At 40.1% G+C, this 27315-nt stretch overlaps 1 protein-coding gene across 1 annotated transcript; it reads right to left on the bottom strand.

Annotated features, from left to right (window-relative positions):
* Nucleotides 1–425: 425 nt before the first annotated feature.
* LOC124278192 (C-Jun-amino-terminal kinase-interacting protein 4-like) lies at nucleotides 426–27309 on the bottom strand (the record flags this gene model as incomplete). The annotated part of the gene is made up of 11 exons (XM_046713923.1): nucleotides 27251–27309; nucleotides 26553–26780; nucleotides 19260–19316; nucleotides 17002–17070; nucleotides 16105–16354; nucleotides 15099–15179; nucleotides 14625–14692; nucleotides 4975–5126; nucleotides 2731–2902; nucleotides 1432–1545; nucleotides 426–608 (listed from the first exon to the last, which is right to left on the bottom strand). Coding segments are annotated over exons 1-11 (1399 nt in total), but the record flags the coding sequence as incomplete, so codon positions are not given.
* Between the last annotated feature and the right edge of the window lie 6 nt (nucleotides 27310–27315).

Here is a 27315-nt window from a genome sequence, read left to right as displayed (position 1 = left end):
GCAAAAACATTATGAAGTTTTGAAAAACAGCTTTCAAGAGAAATAACAATGTTTTACTACAGACTAAATAGTGATATTAAACTTTGACTAATCTTGGCTAAAATCTTTATCAAAGTAAAGCCCAATCCTGGAGAAGATATACAACTGTATTCAAACAATTCAGAAAATGTAACCAGTTTTTCTTGTGACCTTTGAATTTTTAAAGGTATTTTCCCAAGGCCATTAAGAAGTCCATTCCAACACAGGGCTTCAGATTAATCTGTTTAGTACAGCTGACCATTTGCTTTCTCTAACAATGTAACAAAAATACATGAGAAGTGCACAAAATACTGAAACCATGCACCCGAAGTTAAAACATGCAAGACATCGTCAGCCATCAGTGAATAGCACGAGAATAATGAAGGAATGTGAGAACGGACACTCACCAGGCACTGCAACGAAGAATTTCACAGCATCTTTGTGTCCATGGAAGGACAGTTGTGCCTGGGCCATGGAACAGTAGGGGATGAATGAACCGGGTGTAACACTGTCTGTTTTGGTGTCACTATACACTCGTATCACACCCCCGGGTTGGCGCCGACTAGAAGTGGTTACCTGTTGTTTGTTGCCTGGGGAGAGAAGGCAGTGTACATTGTTAGGATTGTTTGTTTTGAAACAAATTCCTAAATGATCATGTTTCGATCAAACAAACATTTATATTGATACAATCATACTTTGTTGGGGATATGTAAGGGTTGGCTGATAAGTTGTGAGCCCTACATAGAAGGAATGGCTTGAAATCTTTTGTTGGTATCTTTTGAGGCATATCCACAAAAACCTGAACACATTTTTTGATAAAATAAGCAGGAATCTGTGATGCTTGGAAAAAAACTATATGAACATGCAGTGATCAAGTACCGGCAGCAAAATTCTTAGACTGACTGAACAATGACTTCAAGACTGATAATATTCTCTTATCTGGCCCTGTAAGACTTGCATCTGTTCCCAAGCATGATTTAATCCCTAGTTGGAACCCATTTCGATTTACATGATGACACTACAGAAGCTGTTGAGAACTCATTTGACAGCTAAGAGGACTTTTTCAAACTGGAATAAAATCCCTCCAATATCATTGGAAAATGTTTATCAATGTCGGCAAGGTTTATCTTGAAGCACATATCATTTAGGGTCTTTAGGTCAAGCCCTTCTATGTAACATATAAATCAAGCCTTGTATTTTCAGCCAGGAGAGCATTGCTTGGATTGCAGGAGAAACAGTAGGATCAACAGTAACTGATAAACAGTAAGATAAACAGTAGGATAAACAGTAAGATAAACAGTAAGATAAATAGTAGGATAAACAGTAAGATAAACAGTGCTTGGATTGCAGGATTGCAGGAGAAACAGTAGGATCAACGTACTGACTGACTTTTACACAAGCTCAAATACTTACTTTCTGAGAGAGGGACTGAAATGATCACACCATTTCCTGTGCCAATCCAAAGTCGGTTGCAGGAAATCAACATGGCTGTTATACGTACGAAAGAAAAGCCTAGTTTGCCAGTACCTGCAATGAAAGATAAGGTTCTGTGGAATAAGTAATGGTCCTCAGCCAATGATGATACATACATTTTATTAGGTTGCTAAGTTTTCCTAAATATTGCAGGCCTTCATTTTCTGGACACATTTTTTCACTGACAGGCCAAGTCATGTTTGTCTGTTTGGTGCTTAAAGCAGCACTCAGCAGTATTCCAGCATTATGGCGGCGGTCTGTACATAATCGAATTTGGATCAGACAATCCAGTGATCAACAGCATGAGCATTGATCTACGCTGTTGGGATATGATGCTCAAATGGGAACCGATGACAAGTGTCAACCAAGCCATCAAGCCTGACCACCCAAGCCCATTAGTCGCCTCTTACGACAAGCATGTGTTGCTGAAGACCAATTCTAACACGGATTTTCACCGGTCCACGAAGTCATGAATATTTTTACACAGTCGGCCATTGTTTTCACTCAACATTTTGTTTACAGTGACCTGAGAGAGTTCAGTTTTCTGTGAGCAAAGCCAACCTAATCTTCTCAGAATTGTTTCTATTACAGACAACCTCAGCTTTCTCACCTACATAACCAGCTGACATTTTGCAGACGTCAACACGGTTAATGTCAGAGGTTTTTCTTCATAACCATATTTCTATACTTGGAATGATACTGACAGTAGACAAAGAAATCAGTATAAAGACGCATATAAATGTGAAATACATAACTGATTATCACTGCTTTAAAATATAAAGTTTCCTGTAAATTGGTGAGCTGGAAAGTAGTCTCTGGGGAAGAATTTTCACATTCATTGCCTGATGACTGACATTTGAAAAAAAGTCATTGTGTTCCCAGAATGTAATATGAACCTGATTAATATTTGAAAATGTAATAAAAATTGTATATCTATATACTTATTCTATCTCACGACTTGATTGCAGTACGTTGACATGAGCAGGATTAACACAAGGATGCACAGAACGAAACAAAATTAATCTGTTTGAAATTAGATTACCCAAAATGTCTCCAGACTTCTGACCAGTGAAAACAGAATGCAATAATGATTTCACTGTAACTCATAACCTTTAGCAACATGGTCATATAACCTTTATGCTACTTAATATAGAAGCCTAAGACGTCTGGCTACACTACTCCACACTCTCTGTGTATTAACTCCACTTCCATAGATGACACTGGGCCAGGCAGACTTACCTAGCATCTTACTGACATACGGCTCTATGTCCACGTCCTGGAGGTGCTGGTGTGTGTGGGCGTGGTACAGGCGGAGAGTGCTGTCTAGACGAATGGACACCCACACACCCTCCCCGACCCAACATAACTGCCGAACTTGGCTTTCCTTGCGAGGATGGGCATCAAAACTTTTCTGAAACATGAGTGAGTGAGTGAATAACATTCTGTGCTACAACACTATGTTACATCTATGTCATGATTACAGTTCATGATCAGTATTGAAAGTGGGGGGATCCTAGGGTTATAGGGATTTGCCGCCACAGTATTTGAATAATGGGAACCTTTTAAGAGAAGTCTTCCTTTTTTAAAGTTGCCTCCCTTTTACTCTTGTCCTTGCCACGCAGCTCTCAACTCCAAGTCTTGACAATCCAGTGATAGATGTCATGAGCATTTACCTATACATTTGGCATATGGTGACATGCATCAACAAGTCAGTGACCACCCGATTCCTTTTATCACATCTTACAAGAATGGGTTGCTGAAGGTGAATTACCCAGATCTTCAGGGGTCTGTGAAAACTGATGGCTTATGTTAAATACATGATTGCAGAGTTTCTAGCAGAGAGTAGTGCAATTCCATCCATATCACAGCAGGGAATATCAAGTATGAGTCTCAGAGTTCTTAAAGATGTTGGGATTCAGTCTCGATGTGGATTAGCCCAAGCTTTAACCACACGCATACCCTAGTACCCTTGAACTTTACTTTCAGCAGGATATGCCCTCAACGTCCAGAAGGTTTATATCCTTCAATTAAAATTGAATAAACAAATCCGTCTTGACATTATGTCACACTAAATCTGCATGGTCACAGGTCATTTCCAGGAAGCATTTTGGTTTTTATACACCACTTGGTGAACATTACCTGTTACAAATAACCCTAAGGGCCTATATTCTTCAACAGGTGGACATTTCAGATGTTCTTAAACTACATATACAAGTGTAGAAGTGAGCACAGCTCACATATCCCCGCTTCCCACTTTGGGACATGGAAATGACTGGTATTGCTATATATATAATATGACAAGGATCAGCAGCTCACAAGACTTTCTCCTTGACTCTACTAAACTTTATATACATGTTAGATAATAGTTTTGCCATGTACTGATTACAGTAATAATTTATGGAAACATTTTTTTTTTTTCCCGTGGAAACCTGACATACAATTGAACTTGACTGTCTCATGATGCACACAATGAAGTGGACGTAGATGAAGATTGTTATTTTTTAGCACATGGCATATCTGTGGGTCATGATTAACTTGTGTATTAAGTTTGGTGAACCTAGCATGTATAGTTTCGATGATATGCTGTGGCCAGGTAACCATCAAACACATTTTGCACCAAGTCATGTTTCCATGGAAACAAAAATAAAACAAATTCTGAAAAACTTTAAAATAGCAAAAAGGCACATCAATGGGTAACAATTAACATGTTAGTGAAGTTTGGTGAACCCAGCATGTAAACTTTAAGAGATATGCTCCGGACAAAACCATCAAACACATTTGGCACTAAGTCGTGTTTCCATGGAAATAGCAAAAAACAAAATTCTGAAAAAACTTTAAAATAGCAAAAGGCACATCAATGGGTAATGATTAACATGTGTGTGAAGTTTGGTGAACCTAGCATGTAAACTTTAAGAGATATGCTCCGGACAAAACCATCAAACACATTTGGCACTAAGTCGTGTTTCCATGGAAACAGCAAAAACAAAATTCTGAAAAAACTTTAAAATAGCAAAAGGCACATCAATGGGTAATGATTAACATGTGTGTGAAGTTTGGTGAACCTAGCATGTAAACTTTAAGAGATATGCTCCGGACAAAACCATCAAACACATTTGGCACTAAGTCGTGTTTCCATGGAAACAGCAAAAAAAACAAAATTCTGAAAAAACTTTAAAATAGCAAAAGGCACATCAATGGGTAATGATTAACATGTGTGTGAAGTTTGGTGAACCTAGCATGTAAACTTTAAGAGATATGCTACGGACAAAGTTTCGGGTTGGAAGGACATAATGAACACTATATACCCTGTTACTTCGTAGCGGGGCTATAATAATCAACAGACTTATAATCAACAGACTTATAATGAACTGACATTGACAACTAATTTTTCCTTACATATTAGCTGAAATGGGAGGAACGAACTTAGTTCTAATAAACTAAGATTAGAGGTCCCTTTGAGTTGATTATAACCATAGTACTTACCTCAATACCCATGGTCTGAGGATTAATGATGTGTACTTTGTTCTTGTATCCGCACCAGACGTTCTTGTTGGCGATGACTGTCATGCACCGGATTGAGTGATGTGGTCGACCAAGGTCGAGCAGATGGTAGTTCTTCAAGTCCCATTGACCATCTGTAAGAAGTAAATAATGCATACAAATATTTTTGACAACTTTGATGGCCATGCAAATATTGAGTGAGTGAGTTTAGTTTTACGCCACTTTTATCAATATTCCAGCAATATCACGGCAGGAACACCAGAAATGGGCTTCACACATTGTACCCATGTGGGGAATCGAACCTGGGTCTTCGGCGTGACGAACGAACGGTTAAACCACTAGGCTACCCCACTGCCCTCCATCCAAAAGGAGCAAGCAAAACATAGAGTGACCAACAACGACGGGGGCAAGAATCGTGACACGTGCCCCAAAGTACTCTCACATTACGCCGATACTGAAGTCATTACTCTGGCTTATGGTTGAGGCGAGGATAGCATTTAAAGTACTCTGTATCACATTCAAGAGTCTAAAAGTTATGTAACCAGAATATCTAAGTGAACTGCTAACCCCTTACAAACCATCCAGACAACTGCGATCTGAAAGCAGATTCTTTTTGAAAATTCCTTCTTATAGACTGACCTCTTATGGAAAGTGTTCTTTCAGTGTTTGTGGTCCATCGCAGTGGAATGAACTGCCCCTTGCCTTAAAACTGTCCCCATCAGTTGCTGTGTTCAAATCACATCTTAAAACGCATGTCTTTTCACTGCACTATTAACTCTACTCAAACATTATTATTATTTTGTAGCGCTTTGAGCACCCACTTTGGTGGTTGGATTTAGCGCTATTTAAATTTCCAGTATTATGTGTGTCTGTTAGATTACTGTGTGTATGAAAACACAATATTTCAGTGATGTGGCTGAGTGCCAGCTGAATGTGGGAGCCCATCTTAGACATTTACTACATGGTACCAACAAACCAAGAATCTTTATATGGCCAAATGTAAATTCACCTAAAGAAGAAGTAAGCATATAACATAAAAGGTTGTGTTGCTTATAATAAAGAGGTTGACATCCATAACAATTTATTTTCCTTATGTGTATCACTGAATGCAATTCAAAGTAAGGACTGACTGACTGAGTTTTGGTTTTACGCCGCTTTTAGCAATATTCCAGCAACATCACGGCGGGGGACACCAGAAATGGGCTTCACACAATGTACCCATGTGGGGATTCGAACCCGGGTCTTCGGAGTGACGAGCCAACGCTTTAACCACTAGTCTACCCCACCCCCCCCTCATAGTAAGGATAAATCTGGCATGAAATCATAGGATCCTGATATTCCTAAGGGATGTAAGTCTGTACATGCAACTGCAATGCCTTAGAAGCCTGAAACATGTGCCTATACATTGACACATGCAGTCACAACTAAACCTTGAGTGATGAGCAGCCAACTGGTTACCTTTCAGAACTACAATCTGTGGTTTCAGTCACTGGTACCATGCATGAGGCTAGTAACAGTTTGTTTGGTCCAGTTAACTCTGTATATAACAAGTGTTTGCCACTGATATGGCAATGTCCCCCGCCGCTAAAGAAGAATGAAATATCTATAACATATTTACTACTTTATACTTTTTTGGTCACATACAAGATGCCTGAAATGATTGGTGTCTGCATAATCACCCAATGTAGGCTGTCAACATAATTGAAGACATTGGGTGCAATGTTTTATGAGATAACACATTTAAATAAGTTTGAAAAGTGGTCAAAGTGTCGTGGTGACCTTGAAGATAAGGTTAAGGTCACCCAAATAAACTGGTGTATGGGTAATCCCACAATGTAGGTTGTCACCAAATGTGAAGACATTGGGTACAACAGATGAGACATCGCGTTGACAAGAATCGGGGCGTACGTATGTACGTACGCTGAATACATAGACCCCGTTCCGCGTTGCGGCAGGGGACAATAACTCCATATCCCATGAATATGGTCAAAGTGTTTCTTTGTTGCCTACTGCTGCTCTCAGCAATATTTCAGCTGTATGACAGTAGCCTGTAAATATTTGAATCTGGACCAGACAATCCAGTGACTGATATTGTGAGCAAGTGTTCATCAGAGTACAGCGTCATGCAAACGACAAAGTCTTCAAGCCTGACCAATGGTTGCAGTACAAGACCAACACAGATGGCTCGAGTGTGACCAACACATTAGGGTGTGCTGATACTTGAAGTTTGTGACCAGAGGACCAGCTGATAGCCTTTTACTCTTACGAAGCAGTTAATTGATAAGCTAATTAATAATCATATCTAGCATTTAACCAACAAAAAGAGAACATGAAAAAGATTTACTGTAATTTAGCTTGTGAATCTGTGAAACCATTATCTCTTTCCCAGTGACAAGCAATTGACAAAAATGTAATTTTTCAAGTAAATTGATACTTTTATAGTTATCCTGATATTTGATGTTCTTTATATCCAATAATGGGGCATTGAATTACAACTGCAACTCCTTATTCATCTAACTAGCAGTGAAATGCAAGAAACTTTGAAAAAATAAAACATCACCTGGAATTCTCATAACTATCGATTATGTAGTGCAGAAATGTCAATCGCAATCGCGGACCTTGCCCCAACATAATTGCAGAATTTTGGTTGATATTGGTTTTTGCAAATATGCATAGATAAATCATAAGAAACTATTACATATTTTACATTCAAAACAGCATGAACACTACAGGGTAAATCTTCTTTAACAAAAACACCAACCTTCTTCATGACCATCCGACCTAGTTTGGCTAAGAATGCACACTGATATTAAGACAGTCTAATCTACTCTTCCTATAAATATTTGATACATGACCAGAGCCAATTCAGACAGGCAGCATCCAAAATTGCTCATGGAGACATGCATAAAACGACTGAGTTATTGTTCATCTAAAGATTTTCAATAGGAATCAGAGGCGGTCAGATTGATGGTCTACTTACCAGTAGTTTATGAACCCACCTCTGAAGCCCCATGCAAAGATTCAGCTTCATTGTCATTGTAACTTTGAGACGTCTGCCATAACATGTGATATCAATAACTGGGTATTTTTGTGGTTAAATGCCATACTCAGAATTATTCCAGCTATATGATGGCTGTCTGTTTATAATCGAGTCTTGACCAGACAGACACATCAGAGACTGATGTTCTGAGGAGCCATCTATGCTATATATACACACTGCCATTTAGATTGTGGTCAAATGCAACACATGTCTTGTCTGGACCAGAATCTATATATGTCACTTGGAAAGTGGTATCTCAAATATAACATATTATGTTACATCTGACCACAATCTAAATGTGTTTGTGTGTGAGCAAGCGAGTGAGTGAGTGAGTGAGTGTGGGTTTACATGAGTGAGTGAGTGAGTGAGGATGGGTTTGAGTGAGTGTTTGTTGTTGAACACCACACTCAGCAATATTCCAGCTATATGGCGGCAGTCTGCAAATAATTAAGTCTGGACTAGACAATCCAGCGATCAACATCATGAGCATCGATCTATGCATCAATCTGGGATACGAGGACATGCATCAACCAAGTGAGAGAGTCTGACCATCCGATCCACAATGTACAAGAGAGTGAGAGAGACAGAGAGTGAGTGAGTTAGTGAGTGAGTGAGTGAGTGAGTGAGTGAGTGAGTGAGTGAGTGAGTGAGTGAGTGAGTGAGTGAGTGAGTGAGTGAGTGAGTGAGTGAGTGAGTGAGTGAGCGAGCGGCCCGGCTGAAGCGGCAGCGGCGTGCGTGCGTGCGTGTTTTTATGCACAGGGTACAAGACTGGCGATGTCACCTTGTATTCCGCGTACCTCAAAGTCTATTGCAGTGAGGCTGAATTGCTTTTCAAAATAATTCGGGTAAGCACTAACTTCACTTCTGAGGGTTTAAGCAGCAACATCTTTTCTGAAACAACAGCTTAAAGGGAGAGGCCCTTCTAAATCCCTTAGCTTGCTTGGCACGAGTGAAGCTAGTGTCAAGGGTCTAGATAAGGCAGCAGTGTCAGCCCAAAGTAAGGGTTCCATAGGTGCTGGGTCTTCTTCAAACACAGTAAGCTGTGTTAACTATGGACTGGCAGTAAAACTGCTTGACTGACTGACTGACTGATTGAATTTGGTTTTACGCAGCTTTTAGCAATATTCCAGCAACATCACTGCTGGGGACACGAGAAATGGACTTCACACATTGTACCCATGTAGGGATTCGAACCCGGGTCTTCGGTGTGACGAGCCAACACTTTAACCACTAGACTCCCCCAAAGCCCCTAAAACTGCTTGAAGGGAGTGAGGGTAAGCCAGTGAAAGTTGTTTAGGACAAGCATCAGAAATACTCCAGCCTTATTAGGGCAACAGGCAACCAATCCATGCCATTGGGCTCCAGTGGTGCAATCATCCAACTTTCAGATCCTGATCACCCATCTTTCATTTATACTGTTGTTCTACTAAGCATGAGCTTATGAAAATTTACAATCTCCACTGAAATATTCCCTTCCAGGTCCAATAGACAGCCATAGTTACAAAATACTCTAAACTTATTTATGTAATGACATGAAGTTTGATATGTTCAATTCATTTAATATATTTCAATAGACTGGTCATGATACAATACATGTGTAGATTTGCCAGAATAACAATATCAAAGCCATGAACTGAAAAAATCGTACTTCCGAGCAGTGAAAAAGTGGCAACAGACTGGTTCCTTTGGTTCTGCATTCATCACAAGAAGTAACAGTGAAGTTGACATGAAAGGTTGATTAAAAAACCCAGTTATTTTTCCCCATAGACTTCCTTAGTAACTTTATATTGTCTTAAAAAGAACCAGGTTGTTAATGACCATTAAATGTATATATATATATGTACCGTATGGCCTTAAAGCCACAATAAAACATAAATTTTGGCTAGGTTAACCAATTCCTTTTCCAAGTACAGAAAGTTGGACACACCAACTCCAGTTCCACTCCAAATGTCACCTACTTGAAAATATCTCTGTACACATTCAGCATTAGTCATTATGTTAAAAAAGACAGCTCTAAATATTGAAAAATATGGTCAATTTTAATTACTGGATTGATGTACATTTAAAAACCACAAAAATCTTACACAAAATCATCCAATCACAGCTGTCAGATGATTCACTCTGCCCTGAAAGGTGTTTGTTAAACTACGGAATCTGATTTGGTGTAATATAACCTTAAGCATTAGTTAAGTTGTTTCAGAAAGACAGTATTGGGTGAAGACTGCACAGGGAGCAGTTCGGTATCAATAAGCGATAAGGTTGAGATGATACACAGAATATCAAAAATACGATCTTCCACTGATATATGATACGTACAGATATGTTTGATGACACAGTGGGGTAGCCTTTTGGTTAAAGCATTCGCTTGTCAGTTCGATTCCCCACATTGCTGCAATGTGTGAAGCCCATTTCTGGTGTCTCCCCCCATGCTATTGCTGGAGTATTGCTAAAAGTGGCATAAAACCCAACCCATTACATTTTGATAACTTTAAATAGGAATAAATGTGATCTTTAAAAGTTGTCCACATCCTGCAAATTTTGGTTTTGAGTAACCTTAAGGCTGCTCTTTCATAAAGAAAACTGTGGGTTCCCAAAACAGCACATGAAAGTCCTGCCAAACTGGATTACAAGAGAAGCCCTGCAGATACAGATTCTATAAAGTTCATGCTTGCCCTGTTTATGTCTGTGAAGTCCTGAAATAACTTAAAGTTGCAGCTGTAGATTCCTTGAAATAGCAAATGATGTCTGAGACCTTCCTTGCTCAGACAGGTCACAACACAAAATGGCTTACTTTTGTATACCACCAGGAAGTCTTCAAGAAGGCTTGATACCAAATCCATTACAATTTACACAGTTTGGTAAATCCTAGGATTTCTAGCTGTGCCATGGGGCAACTTACGCTCTTGAATCAACTATAATGAGAATGATTTCCTCTTCTAGCAAAAGTACAATTAATATGGTCCAAGCCTTAATCCTGTCTGATTAGAGGACTATGTGCACAGATCAATAGGCATACTTTCAAATCAACTCTTGACTAGTAATAATCTCTACTTTTCATCTTCTGAGAACACCTCAAGTCCCCTCTCCTCACTGGACAGCTGGAATCGTGTATTCAGTAGATTCAGTAGACCCTTCTGCAAGTGTCAGCCCTGTTAAACTTGTTAGTCTCTTACTTTCAGAGGCAGAATTTCTTTTGTAGTTCACCCGTGAAGGTCCGGGTTAGAATTGATATTCAGTAACCCATGCTTGTCGTAAGAGGCGACTAATGGGATCGGGTGGTCAGGCTCACTGATTGGGTTGACACATGTCATCGTATCCCAATTCGATGTTCATGATGTTGATCCCTGGATTGTCTGGTCCAGACTCGATTGTTTACAGACCGGTTAGCAGGTTAGCATGGACAAATGGAGACTTTCACACAAACAGGCTTCAGATCAAGTACTGCAACTTGAATTATATTTTAACTCAACTAGCAACTATTGCAATATGATACTAAGCAAAGACAATTACTTTAACAAGCGTGGAAAAACTGAATGCTGATTACCAGTTAAATATCAATTCAACTGTAGCACAATTAGTGAACACATTTTGTTCATCAGTGAGTGAGTGAGTTAAGTTTAGTTTTGTGCCACTTTTAGTAATATCCCAGCACATTCATGGCAGGAGACACCTGGAATGAGCTTCTCAAATTGTACCCATGTGGGGAATTGAACCTGGGCCTTTGGCATGACGAGCGAACGCTTTAACCACTAGGCTACCCCACAGTCCACATCAGTTTTGGAAAATTAGTCGAAAAAAGTCTGCTCAACCAAAGGCTGACTGCTGATCACATTCTCAAAAATACAAACAACTATACTTAATATCATTACATGCATATCTTAACATTCATACCAAATATGTACCATATGTACTTTCAGAACATGTTTGGATGATTTTCTAAAGCAACTGATAACACTTGAAATATTAGAGAATTTAGGAATCATAGAAGCAGGTGCTTGCTTGACATTTTCCAGCTGCATCAGTCTGTCAGAAGAAGAATCTGACTGCATTTTGATTCAGGTTATGAGGTGCAGTGAAGGTCAAATTTCAATATGCCCCACTTCAAATAACCCAGATACAAAATATCATCAGCAACAAAAACGTTATACTTGTTTGCTTGAACATATTCTCGAACAACTGAAGCAGTTAACACAACTGAGCTCAAGAAAAGTTTTGGCTTAATTAGGCAGGAGACTAGCATCATAAAATAACGCTTCACAGAGCAATCTTAGCGCAATGAAGATTGTGAGTCACTATTAAAGGACGGACTTATGATTACAGCCCTAACATCACGACAAGGTCAAGCTTGTATTTGGATAGTTACACAACACAAGAATCAACCAATAAGAGGGTTTTAAATATGGCTGTGCTTTGAGACAAGAAATTGATTAGATCAAAATCTTTTGAAGAAAAATAGCTAAGTCCCAATCCACAAAGCCTTTTCAACGTTACAAAGTATCGTAACTATAAATTCATGAAATGCTTCAGATACTGCACTGCTATGAGTGAGTGAGTGAGTGAGTTGTCTAACTACAAAAGAGTGAGTGGGTGAGTTTAGTTTTACGCTGCACTCAGCAATATTCCAGCTGTAAACAAGTGTTTGCCACTGATATGGCAATGTCCCCCGCCGCTAAAGAATGGAATATCTCTATTTACTACTTTTTATCTTTTGGTCACATAAAAGATGCCTGAAATGACTGGTGTCTGCATAATCACCCAATGTAGGCTGTCAACATAATTGAAAACATTGGGTGCAATGATTTATGAGATATCACGTTTAAATAAGTTTGAAAAGTGGTCAAAGTGTCGTGGTGACCTTGAAGGTAAGGTCAAGGTCACCCAAATCACCTGGTGTCTGCGTAATCCCCCAGTGTAGGATGTCACCAAATTTGAAGACATTGGGTACAACAGTCCATGAGAAGTTGCGTTAACAAGAGTTTGAACAGTGTTCTAAGTGTCATGGTGACCTTGAAGATAAGGTCAAGGTCACCCCAATCAACTGGTGTCTGTGTAATCCCCCAATGAAGACACTGGGTACAACAGTTCATGAGATAGCGCATTAACAAGAATCGGGACGTACATACGTCTGGGCCAGACAATCCAGTGATCAACAGCATGAGCATCGATCTGCGCAATTGGGATACAATGACATGTGTCAACCAAGTGAGCGAGCCTGACCATCCGATCCTGTTAGTCGCCTTTACCACAAGCATGAGTTACTGAAGATCAATATTCTAACACGAACCTTCACGGTATGCAATGCTCTGAACAATTGGGGATCAGGACACTAGAACGATTGGTTCAAACATGCTAGTTTTCAAGTGGTTGTAGATATCAACGCAAGTCAACAACAACAGAAGATGGACAAGTTACAATATCTATGCTGACTAGAACTGAGTCATACAAACATATCAACTCTATGTGACAGCTCTTGTCATACAAGAAATCCTTGTATGAAATAGATACAAGCATTGTCACTAAGGTTACATAATCCCCAGCCGCAAATTATCAAATCAAACTTATAAAGTAATGAAAGTTTAAGATGAAGTTAAATGTCAACAAAAACATTATCTTGCTCTTTAGTCTTTAGTCTTTGAATGTCATAGTGTATGAAATATGCGAAACTAGTACTAAAGAAATTGCTTATTGAAAAACATTCAAGGGAGGTCTTGAAAGTCTATGAAGAAAATCCAGTGAACCGTTCTTAAAATATCTTGCTGACAATTCAGGTTAACATTCTGAAATCTTCATAGTGTCGTCGTGACCCTACAAATTATGTGAAGGTCACCAAAATTGCCCTGGGCCTTCCCTAGATGAAGCTTGGTGTAAATATGAAGAAAATCCACTGAATATTTTTTGGTGATATCTTGCTGACTATCTTAACAAGTAATTGAATATGCTGAAATCTTCAAAGTGTCTCTGTGACCTTGAAACTTAAGTGAAGGTCACCAAAATCGACTGGGCCCTGCACCTTCCCTGGATGAAGCTTGGTGTCAAATATAAAGAGAAACTCCAGTGAATGGTTCTTGAGGTATCTCGCTGACAAGCATAACATGTAATTTATTATGCTGAAATCTTCAAAGTGTCGCCATGACCTTGAAAATTATGTGAAGGTCACCAAAATCGACTGGGCCCTGCGCCTTCCCGAGATAAAGCTTGGTATTGAATATGACTTGGACCTTTCTTATAGTGTGATGAACCCAGGTACCAAATATGAAAAGAATCTAGTGAACGGTTCTTCAGATATTCCAATCCGTACGTACGTACGGAGCCAATATATGTACTATATCCCCCGCATCGCGCTAAACGCACGGCGGGGGATAATAAAATGTTTGTTTGTTGTTTGAAGCAACACTGAGCAATATTCCAGCTATATGGTAAATAATCGAGTCTGGACCAGACAATCCATCGATCAACAGCATCAATCTATGCAGTTGGGATACAATGACATGTGTCAACCAAGTCAGCGGACCCACCTGTTACGACAAACATGGGATACTGAAAACCAATTCTAACCCTGATCTTCGCAGGTAAGATGTAAAATGAGACCTACCTGCCGCCCTGTGAAATATCGCCACTGTTCCATCAGCCAGGGCCACCATGACACGACCTTTCACATGGCTGCAATACAAGCAACATCAACCTCTGATTCCAGTTCTTTCAGTCAGCACCAAAAAACATGATCTAAGAACTTAATTCAAGAAAACAATATGAGTTAAAAACAAGGTACAATGGTTAACAGATCAGTTGTGCAGGGAATACAATCCAGTCAGGAAATATTCCCCAAACAGTTTCCGAATCTCTGAATGGATGAGATGGACTCTAAGGATTTGATGGATAAGAATCTGCACCTTAAACAATGTTAGAACTTGTTTTCCCACAAAATTATCGATTTCGATTCCCCAAATTAAATCTTTTTAATGAACAGAGCACATGCCTCACACCTGCAATTAGTCACATGGAAGAGAATAGCTAACACAAAGGCTGTACAATATATTGTTGCATACAGTGTTGTAATGACACTTACACAATGCTGAGAATGGAATCCCGAAGTTTGACAGAATGCAGACACCTCCTCCACTGGGCCACAGCTGAGTGCACATATAAACTGGAACAGAAAACAATGAGTGAGTGAGTTGTGTTTAACTCTGAGTTGTGCAGAATCTCAAATAGATCACAACACAACTGCTTCAGAGTGTTAATAAAGGAGTCTGATTTAGAGTTCAGGATGAGTGAGTGAGTGAGTGGGTGAGGATGGGTTTGAGTGAGTGTTCGTTGTTGAACGCCGCACTCAGCAATATTTTAGCTATATGACAGCAGTCTGTAAATAATCAAGTCTGGACCAGACAATCCAGTGATCAACATCAGGAGCATCAATCTATGCAGCTGGGATACGATGACATGTATTAACCAGGTGAGTGAGTCTGACCACCCGATCCCGTTAGTTGCCTCTTACGACAATCATGGGTTGTTGAAGACAAATTCTAACCCAGATCTTCACAGGCTGTGTGAGCAAGTGAGTGAGATGGGTTAAACACTGCTGGGAACAGTATTCTAGTTATAACATGGAGTGTCAGGGTGATGCAGGAGGAAATCCTGGACTGATGCAGTCCCAATATTTGACACTAAGGTGAAACCCTTTAGCATGGGTATGGTGCACACAAACTAAGAAACTCAATAGGGTGAGCTGGGACTTGAACCACTACCATTTGTCTCTGGCTTTCTAAAGGATGCAACATTGCTTGAGAAACTGCAGCACCGTAGAAAACTGGACCAACCCTGAGTTTGGGAGGAACAGAAGGCAGTTGGCAGAAGATGCTATTGAGGATGCATAAAAGCTAACAGACTGTTTCTCAACAGCTTACATCTTGACACATGGGGTAGTGATCAGCGTATATGCATCTGGTAATACAGGCAACGTGATGTTTGTAAGCAGGAGATCACCACTGATGACAGTGGGAGAACTGAAACAAAAAGAGCTGAAGGCTAGATTGAGGACTACAGTCACTCCAGAGACAGAACCCAAGCCTCACCTGCCACTCTGTGAGCCCATCCACATGGTGGGGAGGAGACTGCTCATCTTCTCCAGCTCGCCATACTGCAGCTCGTTGTCAGCAGCGATGGACGATATGCCCTCCTTGTCCAGCTCCTCCTGATCCTGCAGGCGCTTCTCTCCACCTGATGATGTGGAGTTGGGTGTGGCTGTTCCTGACGACACTGGGGAACCTGTTGCTCGAAACACGGTTGGCTTGATGCTCTCGAGTGTCGTGGCTCCAAGAGGATCTACAACAAATATGGAACATCATGGTTTTTACAAGTGTACTTCACAATATTTTTATTCTATCAATGAACTCTTTTGTTATTAGTGAGAGTATCCAGACTGTCAGTTTAAACTTTCCTTAGTACTTGGATCAATATATTGATTACATTCATAATGTTCCGGTGAAAGAAAAAATTACTGCTCAGCAACTTGATCTTCAAAGCAATGGTAATGATATGACACTCATTTGGCTTCCTTAACATAGAGTATGTGAGCATGATTTTAAACCACTTTTATGACAATATTAAGGGTAATCTAGCATAATCACAGCTGGACATCAGAACTTCTCTAAAGACACTGGAATTCAAATTCATGATGAGCAATCACCATAAATACTATGCTACACTTCCAGACTTTTTCACACAGGATATGGACAACATTCTGTGGAGATGGACACTCAGGGCAGAGTAAGTGAGGGAGTTGGGTTTTATGCCGCTTTCAGCAATATTCCAGCAATATCATGGCGGGGATACTGGAATTGGGCTTCACATATTGTACCCATGTGGGAAATCGAGCCCGGGTCTTCAGCATGACGAGCCAACGCTTTAACCACTAGGCTACCCCACTGCCCCTCACTCAAGCCAGCAGTGTGTGGAGAAGGTTCACCTACCTTCATCATGGGCCTCCTTGTTGATCTCATTGTACGCCTTTTCCCTTGCTTCTCCGCTGTCACCATCATCTGCAAATATGAAACACACCATATCACACTGCTGCAGTCATTCATGCCTATTGAGGATATTGGCCAAATATGAAACACACCATATCACACTGCTGCAGTCATTCATGCCTATTGAGGATATTGGCCAAATATGAAACACACCATATCACACTGCTGCAGTCATTCATGCCTATTGAGGATATTGACCAAATATGAAACACACCATATCACACTGCTGCAGTCATTCATGCCTATTGAGGATATTGACCAAATTATCACACTGGCCAAATATATTGGCCAAATATGACACCACCATATCCACACTCTGCAGTCATTCATGCCTGCCAAATCTGACACACACCATATCATGCTGCAGTCATTCATGCCTATTGAGGATATTGGCCAAATATGAACACACACACACTGCTGCATATTCATGCCAAATATGAAACACACCATATCACACTGCTGCAGTCATTCATGCCTATTGAGGATATTGACCAAATCCAACTACATCTCATTTAGTAGTGTGTTTGTAATATGGTTACACATTGGGATGAATCACAAGTCTCTTGATGTTCAAACTGTCTGTCTCTGTACAGTTACAAACTTACAATGCAATAAAAGCAGACCAAATTTTGGTGGCTGGGAAATTAACAAGTGAGTGAGTATGGTTTTATGCCACTTTTAGCAATATTTCAGCAATATCACAGCAGGGGACACCTGAAATGGGCTTCACATATTGTACCCAGGTGGGGAATTGAACCCGGGTCTTTGGCGTGACAAGCGATTGCGTTAACCCCTATGCTACCTTGTCTTTAAACTGAAACTGCTTAAAATCCACCAATCACTATTGGACAGACATCAGTTGGATGTTGACATTGGCTATGCTCTGTCCTACCTAATAGTGAACTATTGATCTCAACTGGCTTGGCTTTTATAACAGACTGTTAACAAACCTGATCGTTTTATGTCAATAGTTCTTCACGATTTTTTAATCAGAAACCAATAATGTTACCAGGATGATTGTGGCAGGGTAAAGTTTAATTAGTGTGTGAAATCTATAACAAGTTAAGGTAAGAAACAAATCAGTCATCAGGAGTATAAATTAATTTTGATTTTCCCTACATCTACCTAATGGTAAAAGTGTATTTACACTATTCAAATAATTTCTCTTGATGAAGTAAACAGGCCAGAACAGGGACCCTCACAACTGATCCCAGAAGTTGACCATGTCAAGACAAATAATTTGTTCTATTGTATCTAAATTCACTTCAAAGTTTATGCAGCCTTTTAAACCATCCTCTGTTTAACACTAGACAAACTGCTACAAATCAGAAAATGGTTTTCTAGTAGATGATTCAATATTCATCACATAATTATTATTATTGGATATTTATATAGCGCACATATCCATGCACTAGTGCATGCTCAAGGCGCGCTGGTATTTTCCCCCTCGATCATTGGATGTCAATCTCAACGGCACATCGTATTATCAATCTCAGATCCCTAGAGATCATACATCTCTTGCTGCCACAAGGCGCACCGAGTTATTGTGGCTTTCCCATCCTTACGAGGTACCCATTCACAGCTGGGTGGACTGGGACACATAGTCACAGTACTTTGTCCAAGTTTACTGCACGTTGCTGTACCCACAACTAGGTGTTTACACATATTCATGTGTCCACCATCTGGCCATATACCAACGGATTCGTGGGTTCTTTTAAGTGCACAGGGTTGTGTACTGTACTCTAGGGGTTATGACAACACTGAAAGAGTCTGCACACAAAGTTGACTCAAAGGTTTTTACACCCGGTCACAGGTGGGCTTGATCCCAGCACCTCATGCCCGCTGGATCACTAGACAGGCGCCTTAGCCAGCTCGCCCACCACGCCCCACATAACTAGTCGATCTTAATCAAGTGACAAGTCAATGTACATGGTCAATATCAATCATGTGATATGGGGTCTATGTTGACATGTATTGTTTCATCACAAACCAATTAGATGTAATACACCAGAAGCAAGAATCTCAGTTAGTGGTATGACCAAAGACAACATCTCCAGTCCTTCCTGAAATTTTCTACCAACAGCTCCAACAGCAGACTTGGGTTGATTTTATTCTTGATGAATGATGTAAAAAGTGAAAGCCATCTGTATACAATATTACAGCATGTCCAAATCTGGTAACAGGTATGGTAGCCAACCTACCTGTGACAGCCTCGGCAAGAGCTGATGCAACCTCTGCATCTGTTTCAGGACTCAGCTCTGGAATTAAAACATTTGAAGACCTTTATTTTTGGAATGGAGAGTGGAGCTCATGTATGTACATGTAAGTACTACAAAAGCGGAAATGTAAGGAAAGCCAACAGTAAATTAGGGCATTTAAACAGAACTGACAAGTAATCAGTACTATAACAAAGGGTTTGACAATAATATATTTTCTCCCTTGTGTGTATTAGTGGTGGTCCAATTAATTGAAATAATCGAAGATTGGTCGCAGTGACTAAACGACCAAGCAATCAAACATATTTTCTCATAATCAAACGCAACCAATCTTGGAACACTTGTTTGCATCAACATGTAATTTTTTGAGTAAAATTGATATTTTATACTTATCCTGACTCATGCTCTTTTGCTTGTCTCCTTCCTCTTGCGAACATAGTGGAACACTTGTATCTCCCTAATTGAAGTTCCCTTCAATGTAAAATCACTAATTAGTACACCACGAGTTACCTCCCTTCCACAAGCTCGGGAACGAGGGCGCCACCTCTACCCATGTGCCTCACTCTCTCCTCATATACTGAGCCCAACATTTGAATTTACAGGGAAATCCAAAGTGTTATTTGGGGAGGATGGGAGGGCTGACCTCATGAGTCAGGATAAGTATAAAATATCAATTTTACTCAAAAAATTACATATTTTTCCTTATCCTGACTCATGCTCTTTTGCTTGTAGAATCCAACAGAGCGGAGGTGGGAATATATAATACTTTGGATTTTAATAATTAGTGATTTGAACTGTGATGATTGTAATAACCCTATGAGAACTTCATAAAGGCATTGAACTGATGAATTCCTGTTGCCAGCTTATCAGCTGCCATATAGAGGTTATTACAATGTACTTATTATGATAAGTATATATAATATTAATACAATGCTTAAGACTAATAGACTTAAGCTTGTTAATATGCTAGTATAAACTCCTTAGAGTTTGTTAGCTAAAATACTTTTAAGATATAAACATAGCACTAAGCTTAAAATATGATTAATTTTAAGCTAATTATATAATAACAAACCCTCTTTAGGGTTTGTTAGTTAAAATATTTATATGATATAGACAGTGCTGAGCTTAAGATATGAATAAGCTTAGCTATATATATAACAGCAAACTTTGTAGAGTTTGTTAGCTAATACATTTTTACAATATGAGTATAGTATTGTGCTTAAGATATAATTATCTTAAGCTACATATATAATAGCCAAACTTAGTAGAGTTTGTTAGCTAATATATTTTTACAATATGAGTATAATACTGTGCTTAAGATATAATTAACTTAAGCTACATATATAATAGCCAAACTTAGTATAGTTTGTTAGCTAATATATTTTTTTACAATATGAGTATAGTACTGTGCTTAAGATATAATTAACTTAAGCTACATATATAATAGCCAAACTTAGTAAAGTTTGTTAGCTAATATATTTTTACAATATGAGTATAGTACTGTGCTTAAGATATAATTAACTTGGCTACATATACAATAGCCAAAAACTCTGTAGAGCTTATTAGCTAATAGATTTATAATGTAACCATAGTACTAAGCTTAAGATATGATTAGACTTAAGCTAAATGTATATAGCAAAAACTCCTTAGAGTTTATTAACTAATATACTTTTATGTTATAAACATAGTACTGAGCTTAAGATATGATTAAACTTAAGCTATATATATATAATAGTAAAACTCCGTGAGAGTTTGATAGCTAATACATTTTATTATGTTGATTTAGACCTAGTATTGAGCTTAAGATATGAAGTAAACCTTAAGCTAAATATATAATAGCAAAAACCTTTTAGAGTTTTAATAGCTAATATACTTATATGGTATCAACATAGTATTGAGCTTAAGATATGAAGAAACCTTAAGCTTACATATGTATAGCAAAACTCCGTGAGAGTTTGTTAGCTAATACATGATATAATGTAACCATAAAGCTTAAAATATGATGAAAACTTAAGCCCAATATATAATAGCAAAAACTCTTTTAGAGTTTTGATAGCTAATATACCTATATGCTATAAACATAGTACTGCTTTAAGATATGAATAAGCTTAAGTTACATATATAATAGCAAAAAACTCCATAGAGTTTGTTAGCTAATACATGTTATAATGTAACCATATTGCTTAAGATATGATGAAACTTAAGCCAAATAGCAAAAGCTCTTTAGAGTTTGTTAGCTAATATAGTTATATGATATAAACATAGTACTGAGCTTAAGATATGAATGAGCTTAAGCTACCTATATAATAGCAAAATTCAGAGAGTTTGTTAGCTAATGTATTTTTACAATATGAGTATAGTACTATGCTTAAAATATACTTGACTTAAGCTACGTATATAATAGCCAAAAAAAAACTCTGTAGAGTTTGTTAGCTAATGCATTTATCATGTAACCACTGTGATGATAAAAAACGAGCTTAAGCAAATTATATATAGCATGAAGCTATTTAGTACTGTTATAAGATAAGTAAAAATCTGTAAGATTGACTTATCTTCTCCGAGGAACTGTCAACTGTTGTGCAAGGACCATGGGATCGAATTGGTGGATACCTGAGATGTCCTCGGTGGTGATATCTCTCAGATAATGGTTGGCAACCACCATATCGGATCTACAGTAATAAACCCTCCATTATTTCAAATAACATTTGTGTAGATGAAATTGTAGAAGTTAGGGCTCTAATATCAAGAGTATTAAAGCTCATGGAGGGTCGGATTAGGTCCATCTGTCTTGTATGCACGTAGTATGACAGTTCTGATCCAAACGGAGATATAGTACGTGAGACTACACTCTGCGTAAGTTGATGATAGAGGAAAAAAAATCTGTTGTATTTTTTCTTCCTGTTTGGTTTGGTGGAGATAAATTTACAGTGCTCTTTGCTGGCCAGCGGATAGCATCATCGTGATCATGGAGTCCAAGTATGTCATCCAGGCATGTTCATAAACCTCACTTGTGAGGTGTTGTAGCACTATATTCATATCCCCAAGTTGGTAATGCGAAACTTCCGCTTTATTCTCCAAACAGAAACTTAGTAGGTTTACTAACCATCTAGTTGTGTTAGTAGCTTGATGATGAAATTCAGGTGTAGTCTGAAACGCTGTGGATTTCGATCCACTTGTATCACGCCGTCTAGGTAAATCGCTATGCATGTCCTTGACGATGTATGTGCACAACCGGGAGTTTGTGTCCTCGATGAACTTTATGTAAAATCGCCTGACTGCTGTGCCCTTGTCTAAACTTGACAGGGGAGGTCTCTAACCTGAAGAAAGCAGCCTAATCATGAAGGTTCAGGTTAACTGGGCTGTAAGGAGGCTTGCTCGCTCATTGATATAAAGTTGTCACTTGCAACCTATGTCTTGAACTGTGAACTATGCTCGACCTCTGTGTAGGGCGTTGTTCATCGGGTCCAATCAGAATAAGGCATTTTGATTCTGTAGAGTACCCGCTGCTGTGATGTCACCGTGTAGCAGGAAAAGGAACCTTGTATAATATAGTGCCGTCGTTGATATTAGAACAATCATCGGTCTTCATCGTAACTTCCCGGTTACCCGAGTGACCACGTTGCGGTTCGAGGATTAATGGTAAACGCTACAAAGCTTCGGTAAGCAAAATACCTTGCTCTGTAATATTAATGCTGGGTAGGTTATTTTCCTGGCTGTCGTGAAAGTACTTCAGTTTTGAATATAATTCCGACTTCTTTATATATAAAAGGTACAATAACTTGTGTGTTGTCAGCTTGTAGACTGTATACATGAATGTATCGCCATAATTGTAGAATTAAAGCTGAATTTGTTGTACATATTTCTTCTCAGAAATGTTGACGCGATTATGAGTTATACTCGCTGTAACAAGGCTGCTGTTCAATTTCGATATTGAATTGTCGCAGATATGCGTAATGGTCACGATGTAGATAATCGTGATCGTCGTCCGGGATTGCATATACTAGCAATTTATACGAATAGTTGATTTCTGTGAAGATCTATGAAACGCCGCTGACAAATTAATACAGCGGCGTTCTGTGTTGTAAATAGCCTGTGCAATTGTCTTCGCGTAGGCTTATAGATTCGGCATCTGGCATACAGTTGATAGACAACTTATGCGATGTCTTGAACGGACTGAGGAGTAGCTATATATGACGGTGGCTGGTATATATGGAGACCTTGGAGGAGACTTCCTCGGTGAACGCCGGAGACTTCACGAAGCTTCTCAGCGGTATCCCTTCTAGATCTACTGGTGAAGTAGACTTGAGCCACTTAGCCTTCGCGACCTTCGCGAAGGTATCGAGTCAAAGTCCGATTAGAATATATATATATATATATATATATATATATAGCTTTGCTTCGCGAATGGCCTCTGTGTTTAACAGGATGTGGGGTCGGCGGCGCTACTCCTCCGCGCGACGCCCCTTGTAGCTGGTGAGGCTCTAGTTCTTTCGCCGAGGCTGCCCTGGACTTGCTGGTTCTGCATAAGTAGGGCCGAAAGTGGATCATCTTATCATTTTCAGAAGTCGTAAGTTAATAAATCTGGTGATAAGTGTCTCAATGATCGCTCTAGATCTATTTAGGCCAACGAACATACGCCTCGTCATGGATTCAACTGAACCAATTTACGATTGTAGTTCTTATTGTTGATATCGATGATCAACTTGTAGTTTTCATCGATGTCTTAAGCCTTGAAGAAGGGGTCCATGTTGTGCGTGGAAAACTTCTAGGCGTGAAAGTTCGGCAATTATGGTGTCTGAACTTTGTGGCTTTATGGGATGCTATGTCTAGATTCTGTGCTACCGCAGCAATCGGGCGTCCGGAGGTAGGGTTTGATAGCATCTGCGCCGCCTTCCTTCATCAGGTATGTTCTGCCGTCGTACTGCCACTCTAGGAAGGTGATGTAGACTTGTGTGCAGACTTGTGTGGTAACCTGTGAGGCGTCGATGTGTGATGTACCGAGGAGATCGGAGACTATTGACAGCTTCGCCAAGCTCTTGAGTAGTCCCTTGACTCTGTTAAATGACGATCTATATTCGGGTGTCCTTCCTCGAGTGCCTTCGCCGACGTTTTCGCCAGAACGCCCAGCTCGGAAGCTTCCTCTGCGCTCGGTGCTGGGGAACGGCGATTTGAGCTTCGCGAAGGCTTCGTGAGGTCTGGTGGCTGAGTCTGCATCTAAGGATGAAGCCGAGGAATGTGATGATCTATCCGCCGCTAAGGCCTTCGCTGGCTGTACATCTGGGTCCTTCGGAAATCAAGGTGGTCTGCGACTTCGCGCCAGCGGCTGCATCGCCTTGGCTGCTACGCTGACTGGAGGTGCCTCTAGAGAGTGTTGTTGTCCTAAGTTGGAGCCTTCGCGAAGGCTCGTACTCTGGGCTGGCTGCTTCTCCAGTCTGTAGTGACCCTCCATCACGCACCATGATTTGCCGGTAGTAGCTCGCCTGGGATGGTCTCACGAAGTAGTCGGTGCCATCTCTGCGCTGTTAGTGGTGGGGCCCTCAGGTAAGTCGCCTGACATCAGTGTAGAGACATCAGGCTGCATGACGATCTCTGCTGATGTCATTGTAGCTGTCACCGGGTCGCTACTTGTCTCATACGTCGAGGATGATGATCGGCTGATCATCGTGAGAGGCCAAGTTCAGCGGCTGGAACAATCTCGTTGAGAAAGTCCTAGTAGACTTCGTTGAATTCCCTCAGAGGTCGACGCTGCCCTGGGGGTGCGCGAAGTCTGCGTTGAGTGTTGGTAGCGACGGGACCCTCAGGAAGATCATCGAATGTTGATCTGCGCTGACATCACTGTTGCCGACATCAGTCATTCTTTGATGTACATCAGGAATGATGATCGGCTGATCATCATACAGGCCCAAATCTGCGATGAGAACAATCTCGGCTGAGAAAGTTCTAGTAGACTTCGTTGAATACCCCTCAGTGCGACGAAGGGATGTCTGGGGAAGCAGGACGCTTCTTGGGCGGCGGCGATCGCCCCACGCCTCTCCACCATTTTAGCGGAAACCCAGACGGGAGGGGGGATCGACCAACAGCAGTAGACTGGCGAGGGTTCAGGTGTATCAGTCATGCTAGACTCTGCATCATGTGACCTATTCGCTGCGGCGTCTCAAACTAAAAGTAATTATTTATTAAAGGTAGAATTGGATAAATTAGTATCGCTTAACTGCAACGTGAATCACATGAAACATGGCGCGCAGTACAGCTAGGGCATATTAAATGCGGATCAGCAGCAGAATAAAAACGTAATGTGCAACAGTACAGAATTTTTTAATATCAACGTAATCCACTGCAACAGCACGGCGTCCCGTGCATAAACAGTAGAAACACGACTAAATATCAATATATAATTGTTGAAAGATACTAGCTAAACCTCTATAGATCTCTATACGAGGTAACTAACTAAATATAATCAAAGGATATAGTGTGTCGGGAGACACAGGCGCTCTCACGTCCAGCTCACTGGGCGAAGAAGGAGAGAGTGAGGCACATGGGTAGAGGTGGCGCCCTCGTTCCCGCACTTGTGGAAGGGAGGTAACTCGTGGTGTACTAATTAGTGATTTTACATTGAAGGGAACTTCAATTAGGGAGATACAAGTGTTCCACTATGTTCGCAAGAGGAAGGAGACAAGCAAAAGAGCATGAGTCAGGATAAGGAAAAATAATATTTATCACAAGGTTGCTTTTGTCTGTGTCATTAAATTTACCTTTCATAAGCACAAGCTCGTTCCAAGTAATGATTGAATTTATCTTAAAGAATCCAAGAAATCTGTGTTCCTAACATACTAATAATCCTTTTAATATGCAAAATTTGCAAATGGATTTTGTTTAATTTGCAAAAAAACAAAACAAATTACTACGTTTTTTCTTTATTTTTTACAAAGACAACAGGAACATTTGATAAATGACGCTAACCAATTATTTTCGATGATTGATCGGTTGTAATGGACCAATGATCAATTATGAGATTTTAACCAATTCCAAACACTAGTGTGTATTACTTCAAAATGCCACTCAAAGACTTTAAGGGGTATGCATGTTCAACACTCAATGCTAAAATATGATGAAGGACACAATCAGCTCAGACACACATGCCCTACTCGATCCACATATCACTGGGTTCCCATGAAAAGCATGGATGTTCTGGACCCTTTTTCATCTGGAATCATGACAGGTGGTCACATCTGTTTATTGCAATGAAGATATTATTTGTTTAGCAAAAGTGACACCTACCTCTGGACCTCCTGCGTGGAGGGGACCCTGCTGGAGAGGCTTCAGAGCTAGCTTCTTGACCTGTGGTGCCAGTGGAACACTGGACGAAAGTTATCCCCCCTACCCCATTGCTGTCTCCGTTCTGGTCAGCAGAGGTGCTGCCCTCCGACACAACAGTCTCCTTGGGGAGTGGTGGTGCTTCTGCCTTGAGGATCTCCTCTGCCACAGGGTAGTCTGATTCCATGGCTCCTGAGAGGGGGAAAACCAGTCTTGTTAACAATGGGATCACAGTAACATTGCTAATGACCCTGACCCTGCCAAAACAGTTTACTAGCCAATTTTGATAATAACATGTTTGAAATATGTTTATGAGTATGGAATTATGCTTTAATATATAGCAATACTTTGATAACATGACATGAAAAGGGAATCAAACCCATGAGAACTCTTTAACTACCAGCTTCAGACATTCTACTGCACAGATGACATAATGCTGACATAGTGAGTGAGTGAGTTTAGTTCTATGCCGCTTTGAGCAATGTCATGCGGGGAACACGAGTTATGGGCTTCACACATTGTACCTATGTGGGGAATCGAACCCAGGTCAGACATCTGAAACTTTCAGGACCCAATGTCCTGTTACTTTGAAACACCATTCGTGAACACTGCTGTAAGGACATGCCTACCATTCACCAATGCAGGTGAGTGGTCTTGCTTACCTGGCACGCTGGCTATACAGAGCATGTGGGTTGAGGACACCCGGAAGGAGTCGAGGATGTCCCCT

The sequence above is a fragment of the Haliotis rubra genome, unplaced genomic scaffold (genome assembly GCF_003918875.1).
Source record: "Haliotis rubra isolate DU_JTF1 unplaced genomic scaffold, ASM391887v1 Scf2329, whole genome shotgun sequence".
NCBI lineage: Eukaryota > Metazoa > Mollusca > Gastropoda > Lepetellida > Haliotidae > Haliotis > Haliotis rubra.
Note: the sequence above shows the minus strand (reverse complement) of the source record. Positions and strands in the feature narration are given on the sequence as shown.